Raw genomic sequence first — 26,856 nt, 5'->3', positions numbered from 1 at the left:
GTCACCCTGCAGCCAGGCACCGCACGCCCTGGGGTCCCAGCCTGCTCCCCAGGCACCCCTGTCTGTGTCCCCGAGCACGGGGCACTGCTGGCACCGCAGGGACAACAGGGGGTGGGGGGACGGAGAGAGCGCAGGGGGACAGTGGTGGCACCTGGCACCTTCCCCCTGTGCCTCATGGTGCTGGTGGCTGGGCCGCATGGCACCCCCCTGCCCCCCCACTCAGGGGACACCACGGCTGGGTGTCACTGGTCCCCACGGTGGGCGCCAGCTGCCCCGCACCGTGCCGCCCCCCTGTGGACGGGGACACGAAGCCGTCCCACGGGCAGCACTGGCACGGCCCCAGGGGATGCAGACCCACGGCATGGGAGGGGGCGTCACCCACCCCCGGGTCTGCACCCGCTCATCAGGCTGAGTCCCAGCTCCCCTTCCCAGGCCCTCCAGTGTGCAACTGGGCAAACTGGGACAGAGCCAGCGAGTCCCGGCTCCTCCCAGCACCAGCAGCTCCAGTCCTTCCCAGCAATGAGACCCCCCCCATGAACCGCTGCCTTACGCAGGGGTTTGGCCCCCCACACCTTCATTTTGTAACACCCCCCCCCGACCCCAAATTAACCTTTTGTAGCCCCAACTCCTGCCCCGTTTACCCTTCCCTTGCTGGCCCCGTTCCCCGGCCGGCGAGCAGCCCACGGATGCGGCTGTCAAACGGAGCCCGACGGGACACGCTACAGAGCTGGGACCCCCCCCTGCGGGATACGCTCCAGAGCCGGGACCCCCCCCCACCCCACAGCGCACGGGACAGGGACGGGGAGCAGAGGAGCCGTGTCCTTACTTCAGTGTGACTGGGCAGCTTCACCCTGCTCTGCAAGAGAACAGCAAGGGACAGTTACAGCGGGCAGCCTGCGATGAGCGTGCCAGGTCTCGTCCCTGGGGGGGGGGGGGGCTCGCTCCCTGCCACCCCCGCAGCCGGCGGAGGAAAGCAGTGGGACGAAGCGGGGCAGGACCCGGGTGTCCCCTGAGTCACAGCCTGGGGACAGCGGGGCTGGGCACCGCGGCATCACCCCGCAGGGTGCCCGTGTGGCTCTTTGGGGCAGCCGGGGCTGGGGAGCGTGGGGGGGGGGGGGGGGGCTGGTGGGGGCCGTGCTGGCCCCCAGCCTGGCGGTGGGGAGCACCTGGGTGGAGGGAGAGCCCGCCTGCCTGCTCTGCCTGCACAAATGCTTTTTAGGAGGGTCGTGGGGCTCGGCGAGCCTTGCTGGGGCCCCCAGGCATGGGGATGGGGGGGGGGCAGCAGAGATCCAGGGGATCCCAGCAGCACCCTGACCCCCCCCCCAGCACAGCCCAGAGCCCCGTTCCCGAGGCCAGCAGCACTGGGACGGGCTCGTGCCCAGGTTCCCTCGCGCTCACGCACCCCGTACCCCGGCAGGATGCTGAGCACCCCGGCCCGGCTCCATGGGGCAGCGTCGCCCACGCCTGCCTGGGACGGGAAACACCCCACACACATACGGAGGCGGGGGGGGGGACACACGGCACAACCCCCCCCCACAACACACAGACACGGGTCACGGCCCCATCCCGCACACGTCCTGGACAACACGGCACAGCGCGACACGACACCACGCCACAGCCAGACAGCACGACAGAGGAAGCACGGACAGGCCCGGTGGGGGGGGGGGGGCCGGGCATGGGGCCACCAGGGTGGCCCCGGGGGCGAGGACACACACGGAGCCCACGGGCTATTTACCTTCTCTGTCCCCTTGCCATGTTTTCTCAAAAGCGTGCCCTGTAGAAGCAATGTCAGAGGTTGAGCGGTGGCGTGGGGGGGGCAGCGTGGGATGGGGGGGGGGGGACATGGGCAAGGCGTGGGAGCCGCAGGCTGGTGGCGAGGGCATCGCTGAGCTCCTAAGGGATATGGGGGGGGGGGCTGCTGGTCCCTCTGGGGTGCTGGATGTTGCGCTGATGGGAGACTGGTCCCCACCCTGGGGGGCTGGGCTGAGGGCAACTGGTTCCTGCTGGGGTGCTGGGCCAGTGGAGGACTGGTTCCTGCTGGGATGTAGGGTCCATGGGGGACCGGTCCTTGCTGGGATGCAGCTGCTGGGCTCAGAGGGAACTGGACCCCCATGGGATATTGGGCTCAGGGAACTGGTCCCCGTGGGATATTGGGCTCAGGGAACTGGTCCCCGTGGGATATTGGGCTCAGGGAACTGGTCCCCATGGGGTATTGGGCTCAGGGAACTGGTCCCCGTGGGATATTGGGCTCAGGGAACTGGTCCCCATGGGATGCTGGGCTCAGAGGCAACAGGACCCCACAGGATGCTGGGCTGTGGGGCAGCAGGAGTCAGCCAGAGCTGTGGGGAGGCAGCCCCCGGTGCCCCCCCAGCACCCATGGGTGCTCACAGCACGGGAAGGTGGGCACAGTCGGGGGTTGCAGGCAGAGCTCTGGTCCCAGTGATGGCCCCGTGCCCAGGCCCCGCAGGGATGGGGCAAACAGCGGGGGTCATACGGGGGGGGTCAGCAGCAGCCTCCTGGGGGGGGCTGGAACACGTCTAAATGAGGAGGGGGCAGCGGAGGGGGAGAGAGAGCCTGTGGGGGGGGTTGGGGCAGAGGGGTGGGGGGGCATAGGGGGATGAGGGGTGAGGCGGGCGGGTGAGCAGCACGGTTGGGCCAAGCAGGGCTACCAGGAGGGTTTCCTACCCTGGAGGGAAACTGAGGCACAGGGTGATGGGGGGACAGGAGGACCTTGTGCCCCACAGAGCTGGCACCACACAGACCCCCCCCTCAGGGATGTGGGGTTGGGGGTGGAGGAGGGGGCAGGCCCCAGTTCTTTCCAAACGCTGCTGTTGGAAATGAAAGGCACCGGGGGAATAGGGACGAGTGTTTGTCCCCGCAGATCAGCACCCGGTCGCACCCACGCTGCTGTGCTTCCCGTGCGCGAGGCGGGCGCAGGCCGGGGGGGACTTGGCCCTTCCCTTGCCCTGGACAGCCCCAGACCAAGCAGACGAGGAAGGACTGAAGCCGCTCGGTCTGAGCCGTGCTGAGAACCAGCAGCAGCGCCAAGGAAGGGAGCCACGAGTCCGGGCTCCGGTACCCTGCCCGGGGAAAAGCCTCGCGCCTGCTGCCAGCCGCCTGGCTGGGACCTCGTGTCCCAGCACGATGCTCCCCACCGCCGGGGAGCCGCCGCCCTCGCCACGGCCACAGCCCGGCCATGGGGAAACTGAGGCACGAGGGGTGAGGAAGAGCCGCCGTCTGCCCGGCACGCACTGCTCGCCCTGCTCCGGCTCCAGTGGCCCCCGTCCCCCCCCCCGGCACAGAGCAAGAAGTTGGGCTCGGCCCGGCCTCGGCTGCCCCGAACCCGTGGCACTGCCCCAGCTGCCCATCACCGTCCCCTCCCCAGCACTGAGCCTTGCACCCCCAAGTCCAGGCACCCCAAAAGTGTCCGGGTTCTGTCCCCCCACTAAAAACCCAGCTGGGGCCGGTGCCAAGCGGGCAGCGAGAGGACGGGGACCGGCGGGGCGCAGGGGGCCGGAGGAGGGCACGGGCAGGGCGCGGGCAGCCACACGAGACAGGAACCGGCGAGGCCAGGACCGACACACAGCGGACAGACAGACAGACAGACAGGGAGCTGCCGTACTTACAATCATCTGCCATTGAGGGGCGAGCGGAGCAATTGGAGAGAACAACCGTGGCGTGAGTGTTGGCCCCCTCCTCCGTGTCCCCCACCCCGAGTGCCAGCCCCGGCCGCCCCCTCCCCTGGGCGAGGGTCCGGGAGCGTCCCCCACCAGCCGTGCCACGGTGCCCGGTGTCAAGACCCTGCTGTGAGCACCATGGCCCCGTCCCAACCCGCCCCGTCCTTCCCTGCAGCAGCGGGGGGCTCTGCCCAAGGGGACCCGGCTCCAGGGACCTCGCTCGATGCACGGCTCCGACACGCAGCCCTGCGCCCTGAGCCCCCTGGGTGGGCATAGCCCTGTTATAGGGACCAGCCATACACCTCCAAGGGCTGCCTCCCCTTGCAAAAAAATCACCCAGTGGGGCTTTCAGCCTCCCGCACGTCCCTGCCACCTCCCCTTGGCACAGGGCGCGCTGCCACCGCGGGGGTGGCAGAGCCACACTTGGCTTGGAGGGACAGGGACTGGGATGGGGACCGAGAGCCGGTGGCACCGACACAGGGGCCAGAAGCCCCAGAGCCCTGCAGAGGTGACAGCAGCTGGTGGCTCCGGGTCAGAGCCGGACCCCAGCCCTGTGACAGTGACAAAAGCCACCGAGAACAGGAGCAGCTGCGTGGCTGGCTCCGAGCCCTTGGTGTCACCCAAGGGGGGACTTTCCCCGTCCCTGCCCAAGAGCCTGGGGGTGCCTCGCTGCGTGGGGGAAGACGGGCGCACGGCACGCTGACACGGAGCCTTGAAGCCTGCAGGAAACCTCCCCCCACAGAGGGACCATTCCTGGGCTTCTCTGCCCCAGCCCCGTGTCCCCCCAGGCCCGTGCACCCCCAGCCCCGCAGCGAGGCTCCCCCCGCACCCCCAAATCTCCGCAGTCCCCTCCTGGCGCAGGGCACGGGGCGCTGCCCCAGCGTGGAGGGGAGGAGAGGACAGGTCCCCCCCTCCTGGTGCCACAATGGCAGGGAGGTGACAGTCCGTCGGCGAGGCCAGCTGAGCGGGCGCTGGCTTCACTGGGCACCCAGGTCGAGGGTGACCTTTCCCTCCTCCATCCTGTCCCCAGCCACGAGCTGGGGACACGTTTGGGGGTGCCACCGAAGCCTGCACCCCTCAAGAAGCCAGCGAGGGGCCCTGGCACCGACGTCCCGCGTGGCCGCAGCTCCAGGGTCCCTGTCCCTGGTCCCCTTCCCTGCCACTCACCGTCTGGTCGGTGAGCGGGGGCAGGACGATGGTCTTCTCCATCGTGTTCATCACCAGCTTCCAGAGCTCCTTCAGCACCCGCTTCAGCACCGTCTTCTCGCAGATCTTGGCGAAGAGCGTCAGGCTGCAGAGAGGGGACGGAGCTGAAGGTCCCGGCAAGGCCACCCCAGCCCTGCTGGTCCCCCCTGTTCCTGGGGTGGGTTGGGGACATCGGGGGGGGTCCCTGCGCCCCCCTCCCCACTCACTTGCTGTCCAGGAGGTCCATGATGGGCTGCAGGACGTTGTCGGCATCCTGCGCGACGCTGCTGCAGGTGCTGGCGGGGACGTTGCCGGTGCCCTTCACCTGGCCCAGGATGTCACCCATCTGCTTGACGCACTCCTCGATGTGCGGCTGGAAGCTGGGGACCGCAGCGCCCGGGCGGCTCAGTGTCCCCCCCCGGTGACACCAGAGGGTGGCCCAGGCCCCCAGCCCGGCCACGACCACAGCTCCCGGACCCCAGCCCCTGGCCCACCGCCCGCGTCCCCTCACCTGGTGGCAAAGACTCGGCTCAGCTCGTCCAGGACGTTGTTGAGTTTCACCTGCAGCTCCTTGAGGATGTCGCTGGCTTCGGTGTCCAGCTGGAGGGGGAACAGGTTGGAGAAGGCAGCAGGGTCCCCGGGGGGGCTGCCTCTGCACCCCAAACCCTGGCCGTCCGTGTCTGGTGTGGTGGGAGAGCAGGGTGGGACGGGGTGGGGTGGGGTGGGGTGACCCATGCAGAAGTGAGGAGCTGGGACTGCTCCAGCGCTGCGGAGCCAGGGAAAAAGAACAGATCTGGCCCCTTGCCATGGTCCCCCGCCCCCCGAGAGGCCCCCGGTACGCACCTCCTTCCCCCCCATGGCTTCAAACATCTTCTCAAGCTGGACACGGAGCTGCTGGATGTTGTTCATCAGGATGCAGGGCTGGAGGGGCAGGATGGGGGGGGTCAGCACCAGCACACATGGCTGCAACAGCCCCCCGTGAGCCCCCCACTCTGCATAGGGGGCATCGGAGCCCCACAGTGCCGAGCCCTACAGTATTTTGGGGGCCACCATCGGGCACCAAGACTGAGGGCAGGCTGGTCACAGGGACCAGCTCTTGAGCTAGATGACAGCCAGGGCCACCGCGCAGGGACAGCGGCGAGCAGCAGGAGATACGTCACCACTTTCTCCTTCTCCTTGGAGCAGTACGAGGCGAAATCCTTGGAGATGATCTCGGCGTACTGCAGCAGCACGTTGCTGATGGTCTGCAGCCGGACAAGAGACGGGGACCGGCCCGGCGAGCGGCAAACAGACGGAGGAAGGAGGAGAGAAGAAGACCGTGAGTCCCACGGCAGCAAAGCAACCCCCCGAGCTGGGATCCATGCCGAGACCCCCGGCCCCACGGATGCGCCGGGAGCGTGGGCGCAGCCAGACCGAGCGCACCCGGTCTCCGCGGGCAGCTCCGTGCTGGCACAGGCAGGAAGGCACCAGCTGCCGAGCACGGCTGCAGCTCCCTCCCACGCTGCAGCAAGCCGGTGGCATTTAATTAATTGAGATTAATTAACTAATCAACGCATTCATTAGATAATGGCCCATGCTAGCGAAGCGGGGAGACACAAGGGGTCTGGTGGTGGCACGTCCGCTTGAGCAGCGCGCGCTTTGCGCTCCACGGCTGGATGGGAGGTGGCAGAGAGGGCACCGGGTTGGCGCGGGGGGCTGGGGTCCCGGGGGTGCTGGGACCCCCCATGAGCTGCCCACCTTGGCAAACCTCCGCATGTAGTGCCCGACGATCTGCGGGTCGGGGCACTCGAGCTTCTTGATGATCTCGAAGCTCTGGTTGAGCTGGGAGAAGACGTCCACCACGGAGCAGGAGAAGAGCGCGTGCTCCGACGTCTGCTGGAACTGCGGGGCGAGAGGAAGGGTGAGCGGGCGGCGGGGACGAGGGATTTCGGCCCCACTGGGGACACGCCGGGCATCGTCCCACTGCGGCAGCCTGGGATGCTCCTGCGCCCATCGGCTGCCCCAGCCTTACCCCGTCCTTCTTGTCCCGCTCCAGCGCTCCGTGCAGGAAATCCCGCGACACCTCCTCGTTCTCGTCCAGCCACTGGATAACGAAGGGCTCAAACCAGCTGGAAGAGAGGCACGTCCCCGGTGAGACCGGGCAGCGTGGAGCCGCGAGCCCCCTGCCCGGCCCCCCCCAGGGCTGCACTCACGCGGGGTACTCGGGCACGCGGCTCTTGAAGGAGGGCAGCTCGGTGACGTACTCGTTGTACAGCCACTTCACCTTGAAGTGCAGGTTCATGTAGTCGGCGCTCTTGCACAGGCGGTGCTTGTCGTGCTCTGCACGGGGAAGGCGAGAGCGCGGGGCGGTCGCTTCCAGCCCCAAACCCTGGCGGGGGAATTTGGGCAGCTCCAGGGATGCCAGGGGGATGGGGAGAAGGTGGAAGCGCCTCTTGGGAGGGATTTAAGCTAAGCGTGGTTTTGATGAGGGGTGAAATGGGTTTGCCTATTTCTCCAGGGGAATATTCGAGGTGGCTCCCGCCCAGCTCCTCGGCCCAGCGCGGGGCGGCGGGGGGGCACTCACCCTCCATCGCGTACTTCATGTCCTGCGCAAAGAGGTTCCACATCACCTCGGCGCTGATCTTCCCCACGTTCAGCTCCTGGGGGAACCTGGGGCAGGGGGGCAGTGTGGGCGCAAGGTGCTCAGAGCGTGAGAAGGAGCCCCCGTGACTGCAGACCCAGCCCCCAGCGTCCTCCCTGCTGCCTCAGTTTCCCCAGCTGTACAAGGGGTGCTGCGCCCCACGTCCAAAGGACAAACCCAGCTTTGCTGGCACATTGTGAGCATCCCCCCGAGCGTCCCTTTCTTGGCGAAAAATTAATCGGTGACTCACTGGTTCAGACAGGGCGTGTAGGAGTTCTTGTCCTCTTCGATAATGGACACGATCAGGGTGATGAGCTTGGACCAGAAATCCAGGTTTTTGATGCTGGGCCCCTGCTCCTCGGGGGGCACCTCGCCCTTCTTGGTCTGGAGCGATGGGGACACAGCAGAGGCTCCGGTCACCCGTCTGCCCCACGGGGCTCACTTTTGTGGCGAGGCTCATGGGGAGCATCACGGGGGGGAGAAGGGAAGGACGAGTGCAGGAGGGTGACAGAGAAGGGCAGGGGATGGATGGAGGGGAGCAACGGGGTCCCTGCAGCACCCGGTGGCCCAGGACCACGCACCGGGTCCGTCTGGTACTCGCGGCTGTAGAGCTCGTGGCAGTTGTTGAAGATGTACTCGTAGGTGGAGTTGAGGCAGGCTTTCACGCAGTCCTTCACCACCTGGCTGGCTCGGGGCGGGCTCTGCAGCTCCTGGACCTGCGTGGGGAGGCAGCGGGGCTGTGGGCAGGGCCGGCAGCCGGGGAGCCCGGGCTCCAAAGCTGCAAATCCCGAGGGGGCAAATACCTTCATCCGGAAAAAGGTGATGCTGGTCAGCAAATCCACCGTGGACTTGAGGTCCTGCAGCCGCTCGGGACTGCTGGCAGGGAAGTTATTCTGGGGGAGAAAAAAGAAGAGTTTTGGTGGCAAAAGAAGAGTTGCTGGCAGACCTCTTGCTGGGGGGAGGTGAAAGCAGACCTTAGTAAACATTAAAACGACTAAAACTGAGGCTCAGCGGTGCCTTACCCGGTACATGGAGAGGTCGATGCGCAGCGAGTTGTGCAGCTGGTCGAGGAGTTTGACGAACCGCTCTTTCTGCGGAGAAATGCCCCGGGGCCAGGTGAGCAGGGGGATGGAAGCGGGGGCCGCCCCCCTCCCCGCTGCGCCTGCCTCTGCACCCCAGCCCGCTCGTCCCTGTCCTGCCGCCCTGCCGCCCTGCCTCCCCTCCTGCCTCCATCCCTGCCTTCCTTCCCTAGTGCTGCCACCCTGTGCCTGGGTGCTGGGGTGCCCACGGAGCAGCCCGTGCTCTCCGGTGACTGGGGCTCGGTGGCAGCTCTCGGTGGCTCCGGGGCACGCGTGGCCCCTGCAGAGTGGGGACCCCTCGGTGCAGGACCGAGAGGCAGGAGCATGCACCCCCTCAGCTCTTGCTGTGCCGGAGGGGGACGGGGGGACCCCTGCCCTGCCCGCTCAGACGCCTCCAAGCCTGGGCTCGAGGCAGGAGCACGGAGGGGGCTGCAGCATCGCACCTCCAGGCTGCGCAGCCCCGGGAACGAAGCCTTCGGAGAGCTCAGGAAAAAAGGGCATGGGGAGAGCAGCTGTGCTGCTGGGGCTGCGTTTGCCCAGCTTTGGGTCTGAGCTGCTTCAAGACAAAGCAAGGCCGCTGGAGACAAAGAGTGTTGTTGGATAAAGCAGGAGGTGGGTGCTCTGACGGCTCCTTGCTTCCCTGCCCAGGCTGCTCGGAGGGGAAACGCCGTGGGCTGATGGTCTTTGGGGATGAGAGGCTTTAACTCAGCTCCCAACCACTGAGCACGGGGTGAAGGGATGCGAACTTCACATCGGGTTGCAAATCAGGCATCTGAGATGGAGGCAAAGCAACTGGGAGGCACTTTGCCATGCCCCTGTGCTGGGGGGGCTGGGGGGTTGGACACCCCCACGTCGGCTGTGATGGAGCCGGGGCTGTCCCAGGACCCGGCATCCCCCTGCCTCCAAGTGGGGCCGGGGACGAGTCCCACGTCCACCTGGCCGCGGCTCGGCCGAGCCCACAGCCTGCGCTGGCGCCCGCAAACCTTCGGAGCGCCGGAGACGGCAACGGCCCCCGGCACCGAGCGGCTGCAGCGCGCTTAAAACCGGACACGCTGGCACTCGGGGATAAAGCGACACGGCCGGGCACTTTAGGACCCAGCCTTAGGCTCTCTAAAAAAAGAGAAAGAAACAAGTTTTTAAAACCCTCCACGTCAGAGAAAAGGTTTGTCGTGTGGTCTCCTCCTTCCGCACGGCCCTGCGGCACGGCTCGCTCGGCTCTCACTATCCCGTCCCTCGCTACCCAGCGCTTCGCCCTAACCACGGCTGGGCTCCGACCCCGCAACGCCCGCGTGCGCCCAGCGGAGACGCGGGGGCAGCTGGGGTGAGAGCGCAGCCCCCTCCTCACTCACGTCCCCACGGGCGCACCCAGTCCTGGCGCAAACTCAGCCCCGTTCAGTGAGGCACCCATGGGTGCTGGCGCCGGGTGAGTTTGCGGCGGTCTGGGCTCGCACCCGACGCGTGCAGGGCTGTGCAAAGCTCCCAGCCAGCTTTGGCACTGAGGGTGCACGGCGTGTTGCCATCCCAGCCGGCCCTGACTTCAAGCCAACTTTCACCATAATAATTTTGGGAGCGAATTTAGGCCTTCTCCTAGGAAGGTGGTGGCTCATTTTCTTCCCCCAAAAATGGGAGAGGGATGAATCTGGGGGCCAGCGGGGGCCAATACCCCGCTGCCCAGCTGCCGTTGGGTGGGGAGCTGCCTTGCACGGCCCTTTTCGCCCCCTTTTCACCCCCCACCCCATCCCCAGAGAAAAGAGAAGAAGAAGGAAGGAGTGTTTACGCACCATCGGACTTACCCCGAAATTGGAAGCGGCAAAGCGGTCGGAGGCCGAGACGTTGGTGGAGGCGGTGGTGTGGGCGTAGTAGGCGTTGATGTTGGCGAGCAGGGTGCTCATCACCGCCGGCACCCCCGGGCACATGTACTTGGAGGAGAGGCAGGCAAAATGCCTGGCGGGGAGAGGAGGGAGGTGAGGGCGCTGGGTGCCGCGGGGCTCGGGGTGCTCATGGAGAAGGAGGTGGCGAGCACACGCGTGCGGGGTGGGTGCGGGTCCCCATGGTGAGGGTGGGAGCACAAACAGCGGGGAGGGGGGGGAGGACAAGGCCCAGGCTTGGTGTGACACCCGGGGCAAGGAACTCACGTCATGGCCTGGTAGATGGACTCCACCCCGTAGCGCATGGCAAACTCATCCACGATCTCCTGCGCCGTCTCATCAAAGTACACCTTCCAGGCGTCATCCCCCTTGGCGTCGGGGATCTTCACCACCCCGTTGTTTTGCAAATCCGTCACAAAGTGGAAAAGGTTCTGGGGGCACACACGCGAGTCCCGTCAGGTCCCCGGGGCCGGCGGTGGCACGGCAGGGACCAGCGCGTTGCGGTGTGGAGATGTGGTCCCTGCGTGGCTCACCTCGTGCAGGCACGTGTACTGCACGTGGTAGGGAGCCACCTTCTCCTCGCCCTTGATCTCCACACTGATGTGCAGCCGGATGGCTCCCGACACGGCCGACTTGTCCGTCCGCTTGTCTGGGGGGGCACAGAGAGTGGGGTGAGGAGTGAGCCCCCCCCCGGAGCTGCTCTGCTCACCCCCATCCTGTAACGGCCCCATCGCGGAGGGTCCGGAGTACAAAGCAACCGAGGCATCACAGAGAGGGATTCAACTGGATCCTTGGGTACTACAGGGACGGGGCCCCTCTCCGTGCCTCAGTTTCCCTGAGTGACCCCATGTAAACACTTGATCCCGATATCAAATGATGTTTTTAACAGCAGACCCCACACCAACAAGCCGAAAGCCCCCTTTGCGGCAGGGCGGTGGCACACGGACGGCTGCTTACCGAGGTTGTACCAGACGTCCATCTCCCCGCTCAGCGTCCGCACCTCGATGATCGTCTGGCCCAGGAAGTCGTCGGACTCCCTCTTGAAGCGCTGCTTGACACGGGACTTGATGTCGTCGTCTTCGTCCCAGACGCGGACCTTGATGCGGTCGGAGGAGTTATGGCACTCGCTGGGGGAGAGAGGGGGCGAGTCCCGGGGTGAGCAGGGAAACCCGGCCTCCGGTTCCCCAAACCAGGCCTAGGGACAGCCCCGGCACCCAGCAGCCCCTCCGTCCTCAGCTGGGGCAGGTCCCTGCCGCCCACCACCCAAACTGCCAGGGAGGGGCTGAAAGGGCCGGGGGCCAACTTACAAATGGAAATTCTCCTCCCAGACCGGGTTGAGATTGCCGTAGATAGTTTTAGTCCTTTTTTTTGTCTTTCCAACTTGGACGGTAACGTACGGGTCACTGGAGCCCGTCTTATCCTTTGCTTGCAGGCCCTGGGCACAAACGACTGCGGCACGGCATGGCATGGCATGGCACGACACATTCACCCATCCACGCCGGGCACGCGTGTGGCATAGCGGAGAGAACAGAGAGCAAAGTCAGTGAGGTCCCCATGAGGAGCACCCGATGTCACCCCGGTGTTGCCCCACAGAGCCCCAGGGACCAAAGCCACTCTGCAGGACACGGAGGGCTGGCGTACGAAGCGTGCTTGTGCATGGGGACAGCCACATCTACAGGGACAAGAGGTGTGGAGGGACAGCGTGGCTCATGGAGCACGTCTCCACTCTTGCCCCAAATGCTCTGGCTCTTAGAGGGATCAGCCGGGGGGAGCAGGAGCTGTGCCCGCAGGGACACCCCGTGCAGGGCCGCAGGGTCCCCGCAGCGGGGGACGCCAGGCGCGGCCGGTGCCCACCCGTGATGCTGATCTTGGCCGACCACTTGGAGGTGCCGTCCAGGACGCTCTGCTTCACCGCCTTCATCTGCTGCGTGTGCGTGGTCTTGGTGACCCCAAACACCTCCTGGATCAGCTCGAAGATCTCCGGCTTGTTGCGCTCCCGGATCTTCATGCGGTCTTTGAGCACCATGATGATGTTCTGGGTCCGGTCCTCTGCTCCATGCTTGGAGCTCTTCTCCGCTGCCCCTGGGACAGGACAGCGACAGGTGGGATGGGGGGGACAGGCAGTGCCTGGGAAAGAGCTGAGACCTCCCCAAGCTTACCACAATGAACAAATTCAAACTTGGAGGGGTTTACACCCTGCCCAGAGCAGCTCTGCCCTGCTCACCGCCTCCCCACGCACGCAGCAGGAGACCAGCTCCCAGATCACTGCTAGCTCGCTCCGTGCCACCCCAAGGCGAGAAGGGACAAGGCCACGGGCGATGGCCCCTTACTCTGCAGGCAGTCGGCATTGAGCAGGTCCTGGCACTTCTCGTGGCACTTCACGCCGCACTCGGCGCAGCGCATGCCCTGCCGGGCGATGCCCCAGAGCAGCCCCTCGCACTCGTAGCAGTAGGTGGGGGTGGTGGCCGTCCACACCTCGAAGTTGTGGGGCGTCGTGCAGGAGATGGGGTACACTAAGGCTTGCAGGGTCTTCTTGTAAACATGGTTTTTCTGGGCAAGGAAGGGAGAGAGAGGGGGGGAGAAGCTCACGCAGAGCCCCCAGCCACAGGTGTTGGGGCACCCAAAGCGTCACCGCTGGATGGGGACGAGCTCAGCAGCATGTGGAGCAGGCACAGGACAAATGCCACTGTACCCAAACGTGGCTGCGAGCACGGTGGCTGCATTGTCACTGCCAGAGGAGGATGGCAGCGTGGCCCCCGCGTCCCCGTCACTGTCACCGCCCCACGCCCCATCCCGCCCGGCACCTACCAGCTCCTCGTTGTTTAAGGTGCTTGAGGCCAGCGCGGACGTGATTCCCGCTTTCCTGGACTGGACCAAGGACTGTGGGAAAGAAACAGAGACCCCAGATCCAGCACGGCCCCTCGCCGTGGGTCCGAGACCCCCAGGACTGGGGTGGGGGCACTCACCATTGCCTGCGGGCAGCCAGGGCCAGCGAGGAGGGAATTAAAGGCCGTTATTAGGAGCCGTTTCACAGCAGAACGAGTGTCCCCGCTTTGTCCCCTGCCAAATCCCACCAGGACAAGGCAGCAGCCCCCACCTCCTCCCTCCCACAGTGCCCACCCCACTGCCACCCGCAACCCAGCATCCCGAAACCCCGACACCGACACAGCACAGCAGAAGCATCAGCAGGTGCCCTGAGCGGGCTGGGGACAAGGGCAGCGAGGGGGAGCAGCGGGGTGGGACAGGGCAGGGGGCTGGGGACAGGACGGAGACACCCTGGAGGTGGAGGAAGGAGGTGAAGGGCACCTAAGTCTGGGCACAACGGGTGTCTGGTTTCCACAATCACTGTCTTTTGTCACCAGAGGTGACAGCAGGGGGACCCTGTGCATTGCAGGGGCTGGAAGGGACCGCGGTGCCCAGCGAGGGGATGGCACAGCCCATCACGATGCTGGGGAGGAGAGCACGGGGTCCAAAACCCAGCACTCCTGCAGCACACGGGTCCGTCTGCTTGGCACCGTCACCACCCGAGCCCTGGGGACCGCGGGTGATTGGGACAGGAGGGGACTGGGGACACGTCCGTGCTCTTGTGGCACCAGCAAAACTCAGGAAACCAGACGCCTCGGGCTGATGCTTGGTGTCAGGACCCTGCAGCTCCGTTAAAGAGAAGCACCCTTGGGTGGGGAGAGCCCGGCCACGCTGTCCTCGCAGCCCCCAACCGCGGTCCTGGGCCAGGAAACCCCAAATCAGCCCGGGACCCCCCCCACCACCACCGTCAGGAGCAGAGGCTGCTCGGCGGGGCCGGCCGGCAGCACCCAAGGGTGCTCTCCCTTTAACCCCTCGGCCCGCGCTCACCAGATCGCTGACTAGAGGGAGAGATTTGCGTCCGGGCTTAATGTCGGGCATGCTGTTAATGCAGCGCAGAAACCTTACCGCCGCCCCCCTGCAGCCGGGGGCGGCCAAGCCAGGCCGGAGGAGAGAGAACAGAGAACACAAGGCATGTTAGAGGCGGCCGGGGAGCGGGGCGCGGGCGGCGCGGTCCAGCGGGAGCGAAGCCGGCGGCTGTGGGGTGCAAGGCGTTACGGGAGGAACCTCACCAAATCGCTAACTAAGGGGATGGGTTTTCGCTTGCGTATGTCCGGCATGCTGTCTATAATGATCAGCCCGCCGCCAGGCCTGCAAGAGAGAGGAAAGTCAGCGGGGAAGGGGAAACTGAGGCAGGAGGGGACCCCCACGCTCCTGGGGAGCAACGCAGCCCCACCGGGGCCGGGCTGGAAGGCGCGGGGAAGGGGGTGCTGCTGGAAAGCTGCGGCTTGCCCCACGTTGAGCCGGTTTGCTGCAGTGGTGCAGAGGGAAATGGAGTGAAAAACAGCCTTTGGGGGCTTTTCGGTGCGGAGCAGGGCTGCCGGCGAGGGCGAGGTGGGGGCTCGGGGTGCCCCGTGGCATCGCTCAGGTCCTGGACAGCAGGAGGGATGCGGGAGCTGCCGCCCAGCTCTGCCCCCCCCGTCCCACTCACCTCCTTGCTGTCCCCTTGGCGGTGCCTCTTTGGGGACACAGCGGCAGCCAGGGACGTCTCCAAAAGCACCAAACGGCCATCTTCCAGCCCAAAAACCCGGCCCCCAGCTCATGGGACCAACTGCCCCACAGCTCTCCCCAGCCCCACAAAGCGCTCATCCCATCCTACAGCCGGCAGGAGGGGCCAGCCCCGCGCTCCCCAGGTACTCACCCGCCTTTGAACCACAGCGATTTAGCTTCTCCATCGCCTTCCCCGCGGGCCTGCAAAACACAGGGGGGGGGCTGTGAGCACCTGGCACCTGGTCCTAAAAGGATGGGGCTCTACAATATCTTTGAGGGGCTGAGCAGGGTGAGAGGGGGCCAAACGGCCCCGAAAGCTCGGTGGAGGAGTTGGGTGGGGACGGCTGCACCGTGCAGAACCGCAGCTTTCGGGGAGTGGGAGCAGCACTCGGAGGCGCAGCAGAGCTGGAGCCGGGGGAGATGGCAGGAAAGGGGGTGTGTGCAGGGACCCCCGGGGAATTTTTGAGGGGGAAAAAAAAAGGAGGAAAGAGCCAATTCTTCCTCCCTCCCGGGGCAATCCCTGCACACACACGCACATGGGGAAGGCACGCACGGAGCGGGGCCGGTTCCTTTCGGACATGCTTACCTGCAGGCGGGCTACAGCCCTCCCCTGCGGGCAGGGGAGACGCGGGCGCAAGGGCCATGGTGGTGGAGAACTGAAAAGAGAAGCGGCAGGGAGGGGGACCGAAGCCCCGCGGGGTGAATCCAGAGCCAAAACAAAAAGAAAAGATGGAGGATGGAGTCTAAAAACAGAACAAAAAAGTGTCAGCGCAACGCAGGGGACGGGGCGAAGGGGCTGGCACCGGCATGCAGCACACACGGGGAAGGTCCTCAGCGCTCCCTGCCCCTCATGGGGCCACCGACGGGCTGGGGACAGCCAGGTCCCCGCTGCCCTCGAGGTGCGGGTCGCCATGGGGTGGGCGGCGGAGGTGCCAGGCAGGGCTCGCCGCGCCGTGCCGTGCCACGGGGACACTCACCTCCTGCAGCTGCAGGCAGACCTTGTTGAAGGCTCTCAGCCAGTTGGCCTTGGCTCGCGCTTTGGGGTCCTGCACCTCCGCCTCCGCCGGCTCCCTGCAAGGACACACAGCCCGCTCACCGCCAGCACGGCACCGGGACGCGGGCACGGACGAGGTTTAGGGATCCCAATGGGTCCTGAGCAAACGTGGCCATGGCAAACGTCACTCTCCTACCAGGGAGGACTGCAGTGGTGGCAGGTCCCAAGCAAAGGGCCCAAGGCAGAGCAAGGAGAAGCCAAAGTCCCCTCGCCCTTAGGGGACCCTGCCCCGGGCACCCAAGGGAGCCGGAGGGCTTCCCACCACACCAGGGCTAGCAGCAGGTGGATGTGCCCAGGGATGAATTTCCAGCCTGGACGTGCTGATGGGGTTGTTTTCCTCCTCTTTGTAAAATCCAGACAAGGAGGAAAAGAAGAGAAATGCTCCGAACCTCCCGGGCTCCTGGAGAGCCCGGTGTGAGGTGGCAGCGGGGATGGTGCCTGGATGAGGGCACGGGGAGCTGGGGACACCCTGCGGGACCTCACCCGTGCTTATCGGTGGTCCCCAGTGTGGGACCACGCAGTGGCTGCCCACAGAACGGGCACTGCAGGCAGACCTGAACTGACGGCACCTTTGCCAGGGCTCTAGCCAGCCCTTGTGCCTAAAAAAGACTTTTTTCATGCAAAAAAATCATTGCGCCTTCCTTTAAATCAGCGGTTCCCCAGGTCCAGTCTATAATTTAAACCAAATAAAAGACCAGGAAGCTTCCCCTCTGTGCGGAGCTGTTGTGCTCGCCGAACCATGGCAAAACGGGCGCATTCAGAAATCGAAGGCAGTGACCGGCATCTGAATTATCTATGCGCCGTGCCAGGGACTCAGCCACCCCCACCTCCTCTGTGCAGCACGGGAGACCACGGCCGAGCTTTCACCAAATTCCCTCCTCTGACCGTGTTGGTGCCCAGCTGCTGGCTGGGGCTCTCCCCAGGCAGGGGACGCAGGGGTGACAGCAGAGCCACCACGGCCGGTTTGGAGGGTCCGGAGCATCCCCAGTGTCCCCAGCATGGTGCCACCCTGGTGCCACCGCAGGACAAAATCACTCTCCTACCTCTCTGCTGGTTTGGGGGGCTCGGGCTCGGGCTCTGCCTCTGGCAGGGGGGCTTCGTCCCCTCCCCGCTGGGCCTCCGGGGTCTCCTGTGGGATGGAGGTGTCCTTGTCCTCCCTCCTCTCCTCCTTCCTCTCCTCCTTCCTCTCCTGCTGCTGCGGCTTCGCCTGCGGGACCAGCTGGGGCTGCTGGGGCTGCGGGACCTGCTGCTGCTGCTGCTGCTGCGCTTTCTGCGTCGGGGGGTAGGCGTCGTGCTCAGGGGCTTCATAGGGGCCCGGCTCCCGCAGCTCTTCCTCATCTTCCTCCTCCTCCTTGGGGTAGCCTTCCTCATTCTCGCTGTAGTCCTCGTTGAACTCCTCCTCCTCCTCCTCCAGGTAGAGGTCATCGTCCTCGTCCTCCTCCCAGCGCGGCGAGTCCTTGCGGTAGCTGACGGAGCTGTGGCAGGAGTGGTAGGAGTCGCCGTCCCGCTCGTCCAGCTCCGAGTCCCGCAGGCTCTCGTTCTCGAAGTCCTCGCTCAGCTGGGAGCTGCCCTGGCTCAGCTCGGCCGACGAGGCGTAGCGGCTGCTCCCCGTGGGGCTGCGGGGCGAGGGGGACAAGGACGGGGTTCCCGTGGGTCCGTGCCACGGCACCGCCCGCCCCGTGCCCCCTCGCCCCCCAAGGACCCCACGGCAGCAGGGCTGGATGGGGTTGGCGTGGCAGGGGCTCCCCAGGGACATGCCCCTGGGTGGGCACCGGGCTCCTCGTCCTGGCGGTCGAAGGCACGGACCCAAGGCTGGGACTGGACCCCCAGGCTGGGGTGCTGGGGGGGTGGACTTTTGTGGCTGTCCCCTGGGCTCACCCCTGCCAAGGGTGGGGGCACAGCGTGGCAGGGTGGCACCCACAGCTGGCTCTGGCCTCCTGCCCCCCCCCTCCTGCAAAATCTGCCCCCCAACCCCATCCCCGCTCTCCTGCACCCCTCACGGACACCCTCTCCCCACAGACACCGCCGGGGGTCCCCTCTCCGCTCTTTTTGTGGGGCCAGGCCCTTTCCACCGCCCCCTTCCCGCTGCACCCTCCTCTCGCTGCTGCCTGCACCCATGGGTGCAGCAGGGCAGGGGGACTCCTCGCATCCCACAGGTGCTGCTGGGGACGGGGTGGCCCGGTGGCCGCGGGGCTGCGGGGACTCACAGAAGCACACATGCAGACAGGACAGGGACAGGGACACGCCTAGGAAGAGGCCGACACCACGTCTCCAGCCGGGGCTCGGGGTGGGCGAGGGGGGACACGGGAAGGGGTCGGGCAGCGCCCTGGGGGAGGCAGGGAGCCAGCGGGAGGCTGGGGACACGCTGCGGGGAGCGGGGCACTGGGGACACCCAGGGGCGCTGGGGACACCCAGGGGTGCAGGCATCATCCAGCAACAGGGGGGTTCCTCGGGGAAGGGGGCTTGGGGCACGGGGGTGCAGGAGACACGGCTCGTGCCTGGAAACCCGGCCTGATCCTGGCCCGAGCGGGGCCCCTGGGCAAGTCTCGGGGTCCCAAATCACTGCAGGGGGCTTTTGCCTGGCGAGCTCTAGCAGCGTGGGAGGTGGTCGGGGACGCAGGCGGCCTTCGTGTCCCCGCAGCACCGGCTCCCGCGCCGCGATGGGGAGCTGATCGCTGCGCCCCGACACGGGCACATCCCCACCGCCGGCTCCGGCACAGCAGCAAGAGGGGCGAAAATACCCCCCCCTCCTCCCCCCCTCGGAGCATCCCAAGGCTGCTCCCGTGCTGGGGGGACCCACGGCGGGGGCGAAACCGCCCTTGCCGGGACTGGTGTTGGCCTCACCGCGGCTGCAAGGAGCGACCACAGCACTCTGCGACGGCACACGGCACGCGACGAGGACGTGACCCACCTATCCGATAGGTCTAGGGACCGCCTGCTCTCAAGGGAAGGCTGGCGGCTGGTCCGCCTGCTCGACGCGGAAGCGGACTCAGCGTCGTTTGTGGCAGAGTCTACGCTACCGTAGCGTCTGCCGGGGAGGAGAGGAAGACGATGGTCAGCGAGGTCCCGGCGCCACGCCGCCGCCACCCGCCGTGCCCCAGCATCCCCCGCCGCTGCGGGGACGTCGGCTGGGGGGGCTCCGTCCTGGGGACGGGGCTGGCACCTTGTGCTGGCGGGGAGCTGTGACCGTGTGGCTCGTCCCCACCTGCCCTATGGCCACGTCTGCGTCCCCGGCTCGCTCGGGGCTTGGGGACGCCGCTGGGGACAGAGGAGCGGGTTGACCCAAGAGAGCTCGAGAACTCCTCCGCGGTCTCCAGCGAGGAGAGGCTCGGGGCCGGCACCGTCCCCCTCCTCTTCCTCGCCTCTCCATCGTCCCTCCGTCACCCTTAACGTCCCCAGTGCCACCCCGCTGGCCTCGGCCACCCGCGGGAGGGTGGGAAGAGCAGGCGGCGGGTGGGCGCCGGCTGCCGGGGCGCTACCTGATGGGCCGCTGGTCCGAGTAGTCCAGCTCGTAGCTCTGCATGGAGTCGGTGTAGGAGTCGCGGGAGCTCTGCTGCTGGTGCCGCATCGGGTACTGGTGGACCGAGGCGTTGGGCTGCGAGGTGGTGTAGTAGGGCGGGGGGATGCTGTTGCTGGTCTCGCTGCGGTAGTCGCTGTCCCGGTCGTCCACCGTGCTGTCGGGGTCGTCGTCTGCAAGGGGATGCCGTGAGCGGGAGGGGGGCACCCCGAAACCGCGCGTCCCCACCGCCGCGGGAGGGTGCAGGGAGCAGGATGCGGGAAGGGGCTGGGGGGGCTGCGTGGGACCCCTCACAGAGGGGATTTGGGGGTGAGGGGAGGGTGTATGTCTCGTTCCAGGGACATCGGAGGGGGAATAGGACATATGGAAGGTGGGAGAGGAGGACGGGGTGCGAGGACCCCCCTGTGCCCTCAGGATGCTCTGCCACGGAGGCAAAGCCTGAGCTGCTCGTTGGCCCCCGGGCAGCCTGAGGGGACAGACCCTCGTGTCCCCACCAGCCCCTGGGGACAATCCTGCCAGGGACAGGGCGCTCGATGTCCCCATCCTCGCCCAGCACAGAGCCACACCGCGAAGCCACCAGCGGGACCCCAGCCCAGGCCGTGGCAGGGTGAAGGGGACGCGCTGGGGACCGTGGGGCTGGAGGGCGAGGAGGGGACGAGATACTCACTCTGCTGCTCTCCCCAGCCAAAATAATTCCAGTTGCCTACAAAGAAAAGGGGCAGAGGAAATAAGGATGGTGGTGGCTCCGGGGTGGCACCGAGCTGGGCTGGGGACAGTGCCAGGGCTGGGCATGGCCCCGGAGTGACTGCAAAGGGGGAAACTGAGGCACGGGTTGGGACAAACCAAGCTGTCACCTGCTGCCCCCCGGGGCCCCCTGCTGGTGCCCCCACTGAGCAGCCCCCCGCCAGCCCCCAGGCTCCCCTTGCCACCCCCGTGGCCCCCCTGCCCCTGTCCCCCACGGCTCAGCCCCACTCGGGGGGGGGGGTCCCACGCAAGGGCGACAAAACACCAGCAGAGAGGGGAGGGACGGAAAATGGGGACAGGGACAGGGTGCGGGGTGAGGTTGAGCCCCCCTTGGGTTGGGGTCCAGCCGCCCCGAGCCCACTGCATGGGGCTGGGGGGGGGGGGGCGGGGTAAAGGGGGGGGGCACCCCGCAGGGACGGGGCAGCACTTACAGCACTGGGAGCCGTGGACGGGCAGAGGCTTTTCCTGCTCCTCCTGGAAGGCGTACTGGGGGGAGAGCGGGCGGTGAGGGCTGCCCGTGGCCCCCCCAGCCCCGCCCAGCCCCGGCCCCCCCACTCACGTCATCCTGGTCCCGCATGGCGTTGAGCTGCTCCAGCTTCTTGGCCCAATACCTCGCCTCCTCCTCGGGGATATCTGGAAGGGGAAAGACCCCGCTGGTTGCCCAGATCCCCCAAAAAGCAGGCGTGGGGCTGCAGGATTGCACCCCCAGCGTGTGAGGAGCCCCCTCTGCCCCCCCACCCCCCACCCCGGAGGAGGGTGCAGCACCCAGGGGTGGCACCCACCCAGCGGCAGCTCGAAGCGGGTGTCGAGGAGGATGCGGTGGAACGTGGGGTCCTTGGTGCCCGAGATCTCGTTGTCGGTCATGATGACCTGCGAGTCCAGCGTCAGCCACTCCCCGGGGCCCTCCTGTGGGCGGGGGGGGGGTGGAAATGGGGGCTCAGGGGGGACACCGGGACACCCCCGGCCCCTCGGTGACCCAGGCGCCCAGCCCTGGTGCGGTGACACCCCGAGGGGCAGGGGGTGACCGCGGCCAGCACCCAAGGGAGCTCCTGGTGACCCCGAATCACGGGGTCCCCCTCTGTGCAGGGACAGGGAAGCCACCCGGGGTGGGGGGGGGGGGCGCTCCGTGTCCCTTGGGGTGCCGGGGGGGCCCTGCCCAGCTCCCTACCTCGTTGGACTGCCGGATGGTCCGGAGGGGGATCCACACTGTCCCCACCATGGTGTCCCAGATGAGCCCCTTGTTCCACACCTCCACCGTCAGGCCCAGGTCCAGCCGGTTGATTTCACTGGGGGGGGGGCGAAGAGAAGCGGGGTCACCCCCTCCCCACCCCCAGCCCCCTCCCCAGCCCCCCAGGACTCAGCCGGGGGCAGGGGGAGCAGCGGCGGTGGAGGGCCCGCGGGGTCCTTATGGGGGACGCAGGGAGTGGCAGGGGCGGGGGGGGGGGTCCCTGCGGAGGGTGCCCCCCCCCCGGACACTCACAACATGAAGTCCTGCTCCCAGGCGGGCAGGTTGCCCCGCACCGCGATGGTCGTGCTCTTGACATTTTGCACCTTCAGCGTCACGTAGGTGTTGAACTTCTCTGCGGGAGCAAGCAGAGGGTGAAGGGACCCCCACCCAGTGTGTGTCCCCCCCCCCCCCCCCGCCCCAGACACCCCCCGCTGCCAGGGTGGCCTGGCCGTGACCCCCCCCCATCCTGTCCAGGGCACCCCCAGCCCTGTCCCCCCACCCCCGCGGATGCCCAGCGACGTCCCCGGGGCTAAGGCTGAGCCTGGGGTCCCCTTGCCCCCCCCGCCCCCCAGCCAAGCCCCCCCCCCCGCGGTGACAGGCAGGGGACGCTCACCTTGGGGCCCGTCGAACTTGGCCTTTTTGACTGCAGGGAGAGAGAGAGAGGGAGGGGGCTCAGCCTGGGTGGGGGCTGAGGACCCCCCCGAGGCTGCCAAGGGGGTGGGGGGCCCCCAGGCCTGTCCCCCCCCGCTGCAGCTACGCCTGGACATGGGGGGAAGGCGGTGGGATCCCTCCCCAGCAAAGCCCCCCCCCCACCCCAAAAAGAAAACCCGCAGAAGGTGCGGGACAACCGATCGCAACCCGAAACGAAGCAGCCTTCGTCGGTTTGGGGGGGGGGGGTCACAAATTTTGGGAGGGGGTCCCCCCTTCTGAACTGGGGTCCATTTGGGGAAATAACGCCCCACGTGCAACGCGAGCAGGGTCGGCGCCCCCCCCCCCTCACCCCCCCAAGCCCCAAGCAGCACGCACACGGGGGCGGTTGCACCGGGGCCGGATCCTGCCCAGCACCACCCCAGCACCTCCGCCGCCGCAGGGGTCACCCTGCAGGCAGGAGATGGGTTGGGGGGGTGCTGGGGGGGGGGGGGCATTTTCACCCCCGCTGGGGAGGCAGCACCAGGATGGGGGGGGAGGGGGGGGGAGCTGGGCGCCACCGCGGGGTCCCCAGCGGTGTCCCGGGGGCTGTCAGGAGGGGACGGGGCGGGCAGGATGACACAGCACCCGCAGAACGGGGGAATGACGCGGGTGCCAGCGGGCGGGGGGGGGGGGGCGGCGGGGCTGGGGGGGGCGGGGGGGGGGGGGAACAACGTGACCGAGGAGAGATGAAAATAGCCCTGGCGCTATCAAAGGTAATTTGATTTCGGGGACGTGCCGCTCGCCAGCCGCCGATCGCTCGCCGCCGCGGGGGCCACCGCGGGCTCCACGTGCCCAGGGGTGGCGGGGGGGGAACAGGGGGACAAGGGGGGGACACGTGGCGTGGGCAGGCCCTGGGGGAGGGGGGGGGGGAAACTGAGGCAGGGGGGCGCCGGCGTGGCCCACACCGCACGGCACGTGCACCGCAGGGACGGGGCCGCGGCGGCGTGTGGCCGGGTGCCACCTCCGGCGGCGGGTGCCACGGGGCCGCGTGCGTCACCCGGCCCCCACTGAGGCTTCGTTTGGTGGCTTAACGAGGAGCGGGGCGCGCCTGCCTCCATCGCGCCGGCCTCCATCGCGCCTGCCTCCATCGCGCCTGCCTCCATCGCGCCTGCCTCCTCGCTGCCCTTTTCTCCCCCCCCCCTCTCGGAACCCGTTCAGAGCCCAGCCAGGGATGGGGCCGGGAGAGGGGGGGGGGGAGCGAGCGCTCGGGAGATGTTTGGGGCTCCTGCGGCCCCGCTGCCCGCCTCGCGCCCCCCGGGTCACGCGTTGCACGGCCCCGAAGTCGCCTGCACCCGCACCCGCAGCAGAGGGGACACGGGGTTGGGACGGCATTCGGGACCGCGGCGCGGCCTCGGGGGGCCGACGGCGACCCCCTGCCTCAGTTTCACCCCCCCCAGCGGCTGCCTCCGAAACGGGGGAGCAGAGGAAGGGCAAGCTCCAAAACCCCCCGGGGCGGCGGAACGAACGCTTACGGGAACGCGCGGCCCTCCCGGCCGTCACCTGCCGCGGGGACGGGACCCGCTGCCACCGTCTGCGGCCGCCCCGCGCCCCCCGCAACAGGTCCCCGGGGCCTGGGGGATGGGGGGCGCGTTGGGGACCCCCCCGAGTGGGGATCGGCTGCCGGAGGGGGGGGGAAACTGAGGCAGGAGGCTGGGAGCGGGCGGGCGAAGACACCGCGCTGGGCCGGGCGCGTCCCGCAGCTGGACGGTCTGTCTGTCCATCCTGCTGCCCGCCCGTCTGTCCGTCCGTCCGTCCCTCCGTCTGGCCACCCATTCGGCTGTCTGTCTGTCCGTCCGCCCGCCCGTCCGGCCGGCCGGCCCTCCGTCCAGCTACCCGTTCAGCTATCTGTCCGTCCAGCTGCCCACCCACCCACCCGTCCGTCTGTCCCTCTGTCCGGCCACCATCCGGCTATCTGTCTGTCCCTCCACCCACCCGTCTGTCCGTCTGTCCCTCTGTCCGCCCGCCCACCTGTCTGTCCGTCTCTCTGTCCGGCCACCATCCAGCTGTCTGTCTGTCCACCCACCCGCCCGCACCTCTGGCCATCTGTCCCCCTGTCCATCCAGCCCTGCACCCGCCTGTCCGTCCACACGTCCGTCTGTCCGGCCGGCCACCAGTCCATCTCCCTGTCCGTCCGTCCGTCCGTCCCTCTGTCCACCCAGCCGTTCACCTGTCCGTCTGTCCATCCACCCACCTGTCCGTCCATCCGTCCACCTCCCCGTCCCTCTGTCCCCCCACCCCTCTGTCCGTCCCCCCCCCATCCTGCCCCCCCGTCCATCTGTCCGTCCGTCCCCCCGCCTGTCCGTCTGTCCGTCTGCGGCCACCACCCCGCTCACCCTACACCTCCAGGGGCCGCTTTTGGCGCATCCACGCCCCCCCCTCCCCCCCCCGGCACCTTTGGGTGCTGTGGGTGGCCGCAGCCCCTCGGGAAGGGCGGGGGACATTTGGGGGGGGGGGGTGCAGAGGTGGCACCTCCGCCCCCGCGGCCCCAGAAATAGGGTGACACAAAGAGCGGCGCCCCGCGAGCGCTGGCGGGGGGGGTGCGGGGGGGCCGTGTGTCACCGTCCTCCCCCGGCTCCGCCGCGGGTGTCACCGCCTGGGACAGCCCCTCAAGCGGGACGGATGGCGCGCCCCCCCCCCCCCCCCAGGAACCCCAAATCTGGGGATACCCCGAATCTGGGGGGGGGGGGGGCGTAGGGGCTGCCCTCCAGCCGGGGGGGGCACGCGGGGACGTGCACAGCCTCTGCCCCCCCCCGGGAGCTGCTCCCTGGGTGCTGCGGGGGCTGTGACGGGAGCGGGGGCGAGGACACGTAGAGGGGGGGGGCACGGTGGGGGACCCCCCCCCATTTTCCTCCTGAACACTGGAGGGGGAATCCCGGTCCCCCTGTGCCCCCCCCTTGCTCCTCCCAGTTATTCCCAGTACGGCGTGACCAGCACCCCCAGTTGGCCCCCGCCAGCACCCAGCCACCCTCCTCCTGCCCTAAACCCCCCAGGGAGAACCCGGCCCCCCCCCGCCGGGCTCACTGCCCACCCTGCGGTGGGGCGGGGGCATGGGGGGGTATTAGGGGCTGGGGGGGGGAACTGGGGGGAATGGGGATGTAATTGGGGTGTGGGGCTGTTTGGGGGGGGTGGGGAAAGGTGGGGGGGATTTGGGGACAGATGGGAGGGATTTGGGGTGGGAATGTGGGGAGGGTTTGGGGATAGATGGGGGTGTGGGGCTGGGGGGGCATTGGGGGGGCATTGGGGCTGGGGATGGCGGTGTAATAGGGGTGGGAGGCTATTTGGGGTTGGGGGGCGTTGGGGAAAGATGGGGGGGTTGGGGATGGATGGGGGGGTCGGGGATGGACGGGACGCATCCGGGGTGGGGGGCTTGAGAATGGCGGGGGGAAATGGGGGGGCATGTTGGGGGCTGGGGGGAGGCTTTAGGGTGGGGGTGTTCGGGAGCGTGGGGTCGGATTTTGTGGCGTGGGGGTGTTCGGGGACAGATGGGGGAGGTGCGGGGGGGGGAAACGGGGGGAGCGGGGGGGTGGTTGGGGGGTGTTGGGGGTGGCAATGTGGGGCGTGAAGGCATGGGGCGGGAAGGATGGGAATAGGGGGGAGCTGCTTGCTTTGGGGGATACCCCGGCGATGGGGGGGGGCGGGGGGGGGGGGGCCGCGTTTAACCCCCCCCCCCCCAAACCCCCGCCTTCCCCTCCCCAAACCCCCCAGGCGCTCCCATCCGCAGCACCGCCACATCCACGGGGCGGCCGCAGGGTGCGGCCCCCCCCTCACCCCCCCGCACCCCCCCCCCCCCCCGCCCCAAAACCCCACCTCCCCCTTAACACCCCCCCCCCCACCCCCTCCCGCTTCATTCACAAAAACCACGGGGCCGGGATTTTCGGGTTTTTTTTATGAATGGAGCCGAGCGTCCGCCCCCCACCCCCCCCCCCCCCCCCACCCCCCCCCCACCCCCCCAAAAAAAAAAATTAAAAAAAAAAAAATTAAAAAAAAAAAAAATCCCCGCCGAGCCGGCCCCGGGGGGGGGGCGGGGGGGGGGGGTCTCGGTGCCCAGCGCCCCCCCCGGCCGCGTGCCCCCCCCCGGCCCCCCCCGTACCTCCGACGCAGAGCAGAGACATGGTCCCGGCGCTAGCGGGCGGCCATCTTGTTCAGCACCGCGGGCAGCGCCGCTGACGTCAGCAGCGCCCCCCCCCCCCCCAACCGCCCCCGCCCCGGGGCTTAAAGTGGGGGGGGGGTGTGGGGGGGGGCTCTTTTTTTTTTTTATTTATTTTTTTTTTTTTTGCTACTTGGCAAGGGGAAGCCCTGCTTCGGTTGTAATGGTGTTGGGGGGGCTGCCTGCGTAGCGCTTGCTGAGGGGGGGGGGTGTTGGGGGGGGGGGGTTGTCTGTGTGGTATCCTTTGTATGGCAGCCCCCGGGGGGGGGTGGATTTTAGTCCGCTCGCGTGGTATCGGGGGGATCCTGCCCCTATAACACGGGGGGGGGGGATGTTCTGCCCATATCACACCGGGGTGGGGGGGGGGTCCTGCCCTTATGGCACCGGGGGGGTCTGTTCTGCCCCTATAGCACCGGGGGGGTCTGTTCTGCCCCTATAGCACCGGGGGGGTCTGTTCTGCCCCTATAGCACCGGG

At 67.8% G+C, this 26,856-nt stretch overlaps 1 protein-coding gene across 7 annotated transcripts in view; it reads right to left on the bottom strand.

Annotated features, from left to right (window-relative positions):
- The window catches only part of UNC13A (unc-13 homolog A), a 31,763-nt gene extending 5,327 nt beyond the window's left edge, over window positions 1–26,436 (bottom strand). For 2 of the 7 annotated variants that reach the window (XM_083810725.1, XM_083810726.1), the window contains exons 1-37: window positions 26,325–26,436; window positions 22,158–22,187; window positions 21,797–21,896; window positions 21,485–21,602; window positions 21,099–21,222; window positions 20,876–20,949; window positions 20,748–20,802; window positions 20,240–20,275; window positions 19,535–19,745; window positions 18,967–19,083; window positions 17,099–17,671; window positions 15,979–16,072; window positions 15,153–15,202; window positions 14,524–14,602; window positions 13,238–13,309; window positions 12,760–12,979; window positions 12,284–12,511; window positions 11,737–11,878; window positions 11,387–11,556; window positions 10,963–11,078; window positions 10,697–10,860; window positions 10,355–10,505; window positions 8,505–8,573; window positions 8,286–8,375; window positions 8,064–8,198; window positions 7,733–7,866; window positions 7,426–7,511; window positions 7,055–7,181; window positions 6,874–6,970; window positions 6,600–6,743; window positions 6,023–6,106; window positions 5,706–5,783; window positions 5,374–5,462; window positions 5,090–5,242; window positions 4,845–4,968; window positions 1,736–1,774; window positions 827–856 (exon numbers count right to left, since the gene is read on the bottom strand). In XM_083810725.1, coding sequence (XP_083666851.1) covers window positions 827–856; window positions 1,736–1,774; window positions 4,845–4,968; window positions 5,090–5,242; window positions 5,374–5,462; window positions 5,706–5,783; window positions 6,023–6,106; window positions 6,600–6,743; window positions 6,874–6,970; window positions 7,055–7,181; window positions 7,426–7,511; window positions 7,733–7,866; window positions 8,064–8,198; window positions 8,286–8,375; window positions 8,505–8,573; window positions 10,355–10,505; window positions 10,697–10,860; window positions 10,963–11,078; window positions 11,387–11,556; window positions 11,737–11,878; window positions 12,284–12,511; window positions 12,760–12,979; window positions 13,238–13,309; window positions 14,524–14,602; window positions 15,153–15,202; window positions 15,979–16,072; window positions 17,099–17,671; window positions 18,967–19,083; window positions 19,535–19,745; window positions 20,240–20,275; window positions 20,748–20,802; window positions 20,876–20,949; window positions 21,099–21,222; window positions 21,485–21,602; window positions 21,797–21,896; window positions 22,158–22,187; window positions 26,325–26,346 — 4,425 coding nt within the window. In that variant the 5' untranslated portion in view covers window positions 26,347–26,436. Of the gene's footprint in view, window positions 1–826; window positions 857–1,735; window positions 1,775–4,844; window positions 4,969–5,089; window positions 5,243–5,373; window positions 5,463–5,705; window positions 5,784–6,022; window positions 6,107–6,599; window positions 6,744–6,873; window positions 6,971–7,054; window positions 7,182–7,425; window positions 7,512–7,732; window positions 7,867–8,063; window positions 8,199–8,285; window positions 8,376–8,504; window positions 8,574–10,342; window positions 10,506–10,696; window positions 10,861–10,962; window positions 11,079–11,386; window positions 11,557–11,736; window positions 11,879–12,283; window positions 12,512–12,759; window positions 12,980–13,237; window positions 13,310–14,281; window positions 14,370–14,523; window positions 14,603–15,152; window positions 15,203–15,978; window positions 16,073–17,098; window positions 17,672–18,966; window positions 19,084–19,534; window positions 19,746–20,239; window positions 20,276–20,747; window positions 20,803–20,875; window positions 20,950–21,098; window positions 21,223–21,484; window positions 21,603–21,796; window positions 21,897–22,157; window positions 22,188–26,324 lie in introns of all 7 variants that reach the window. The other 5 variants (XM_083810727.1, XM_083810730.1, XM_083810724.1 and 2 more) reach the window with 4 other exon arrangements.
- Window positions 26,437–26,856: the final 420 nt, after the last annotated feature.

Source organism: Anser anser (assembly GCF_964211835.1).
Source record: "Anser anser genome assembly, chromosome: 25".
NCBI classification, from domain to species: Eukaryota; Metazoa; Chordata; class Aves; order Anseriformes; family Anatidae; genus Anser; species Anser anser.
The sequence above is the reverse complement of the archived record's forward strand: the minus strand, read 5'-3'. Positions and strand labels throughout refer to the sequence as shown.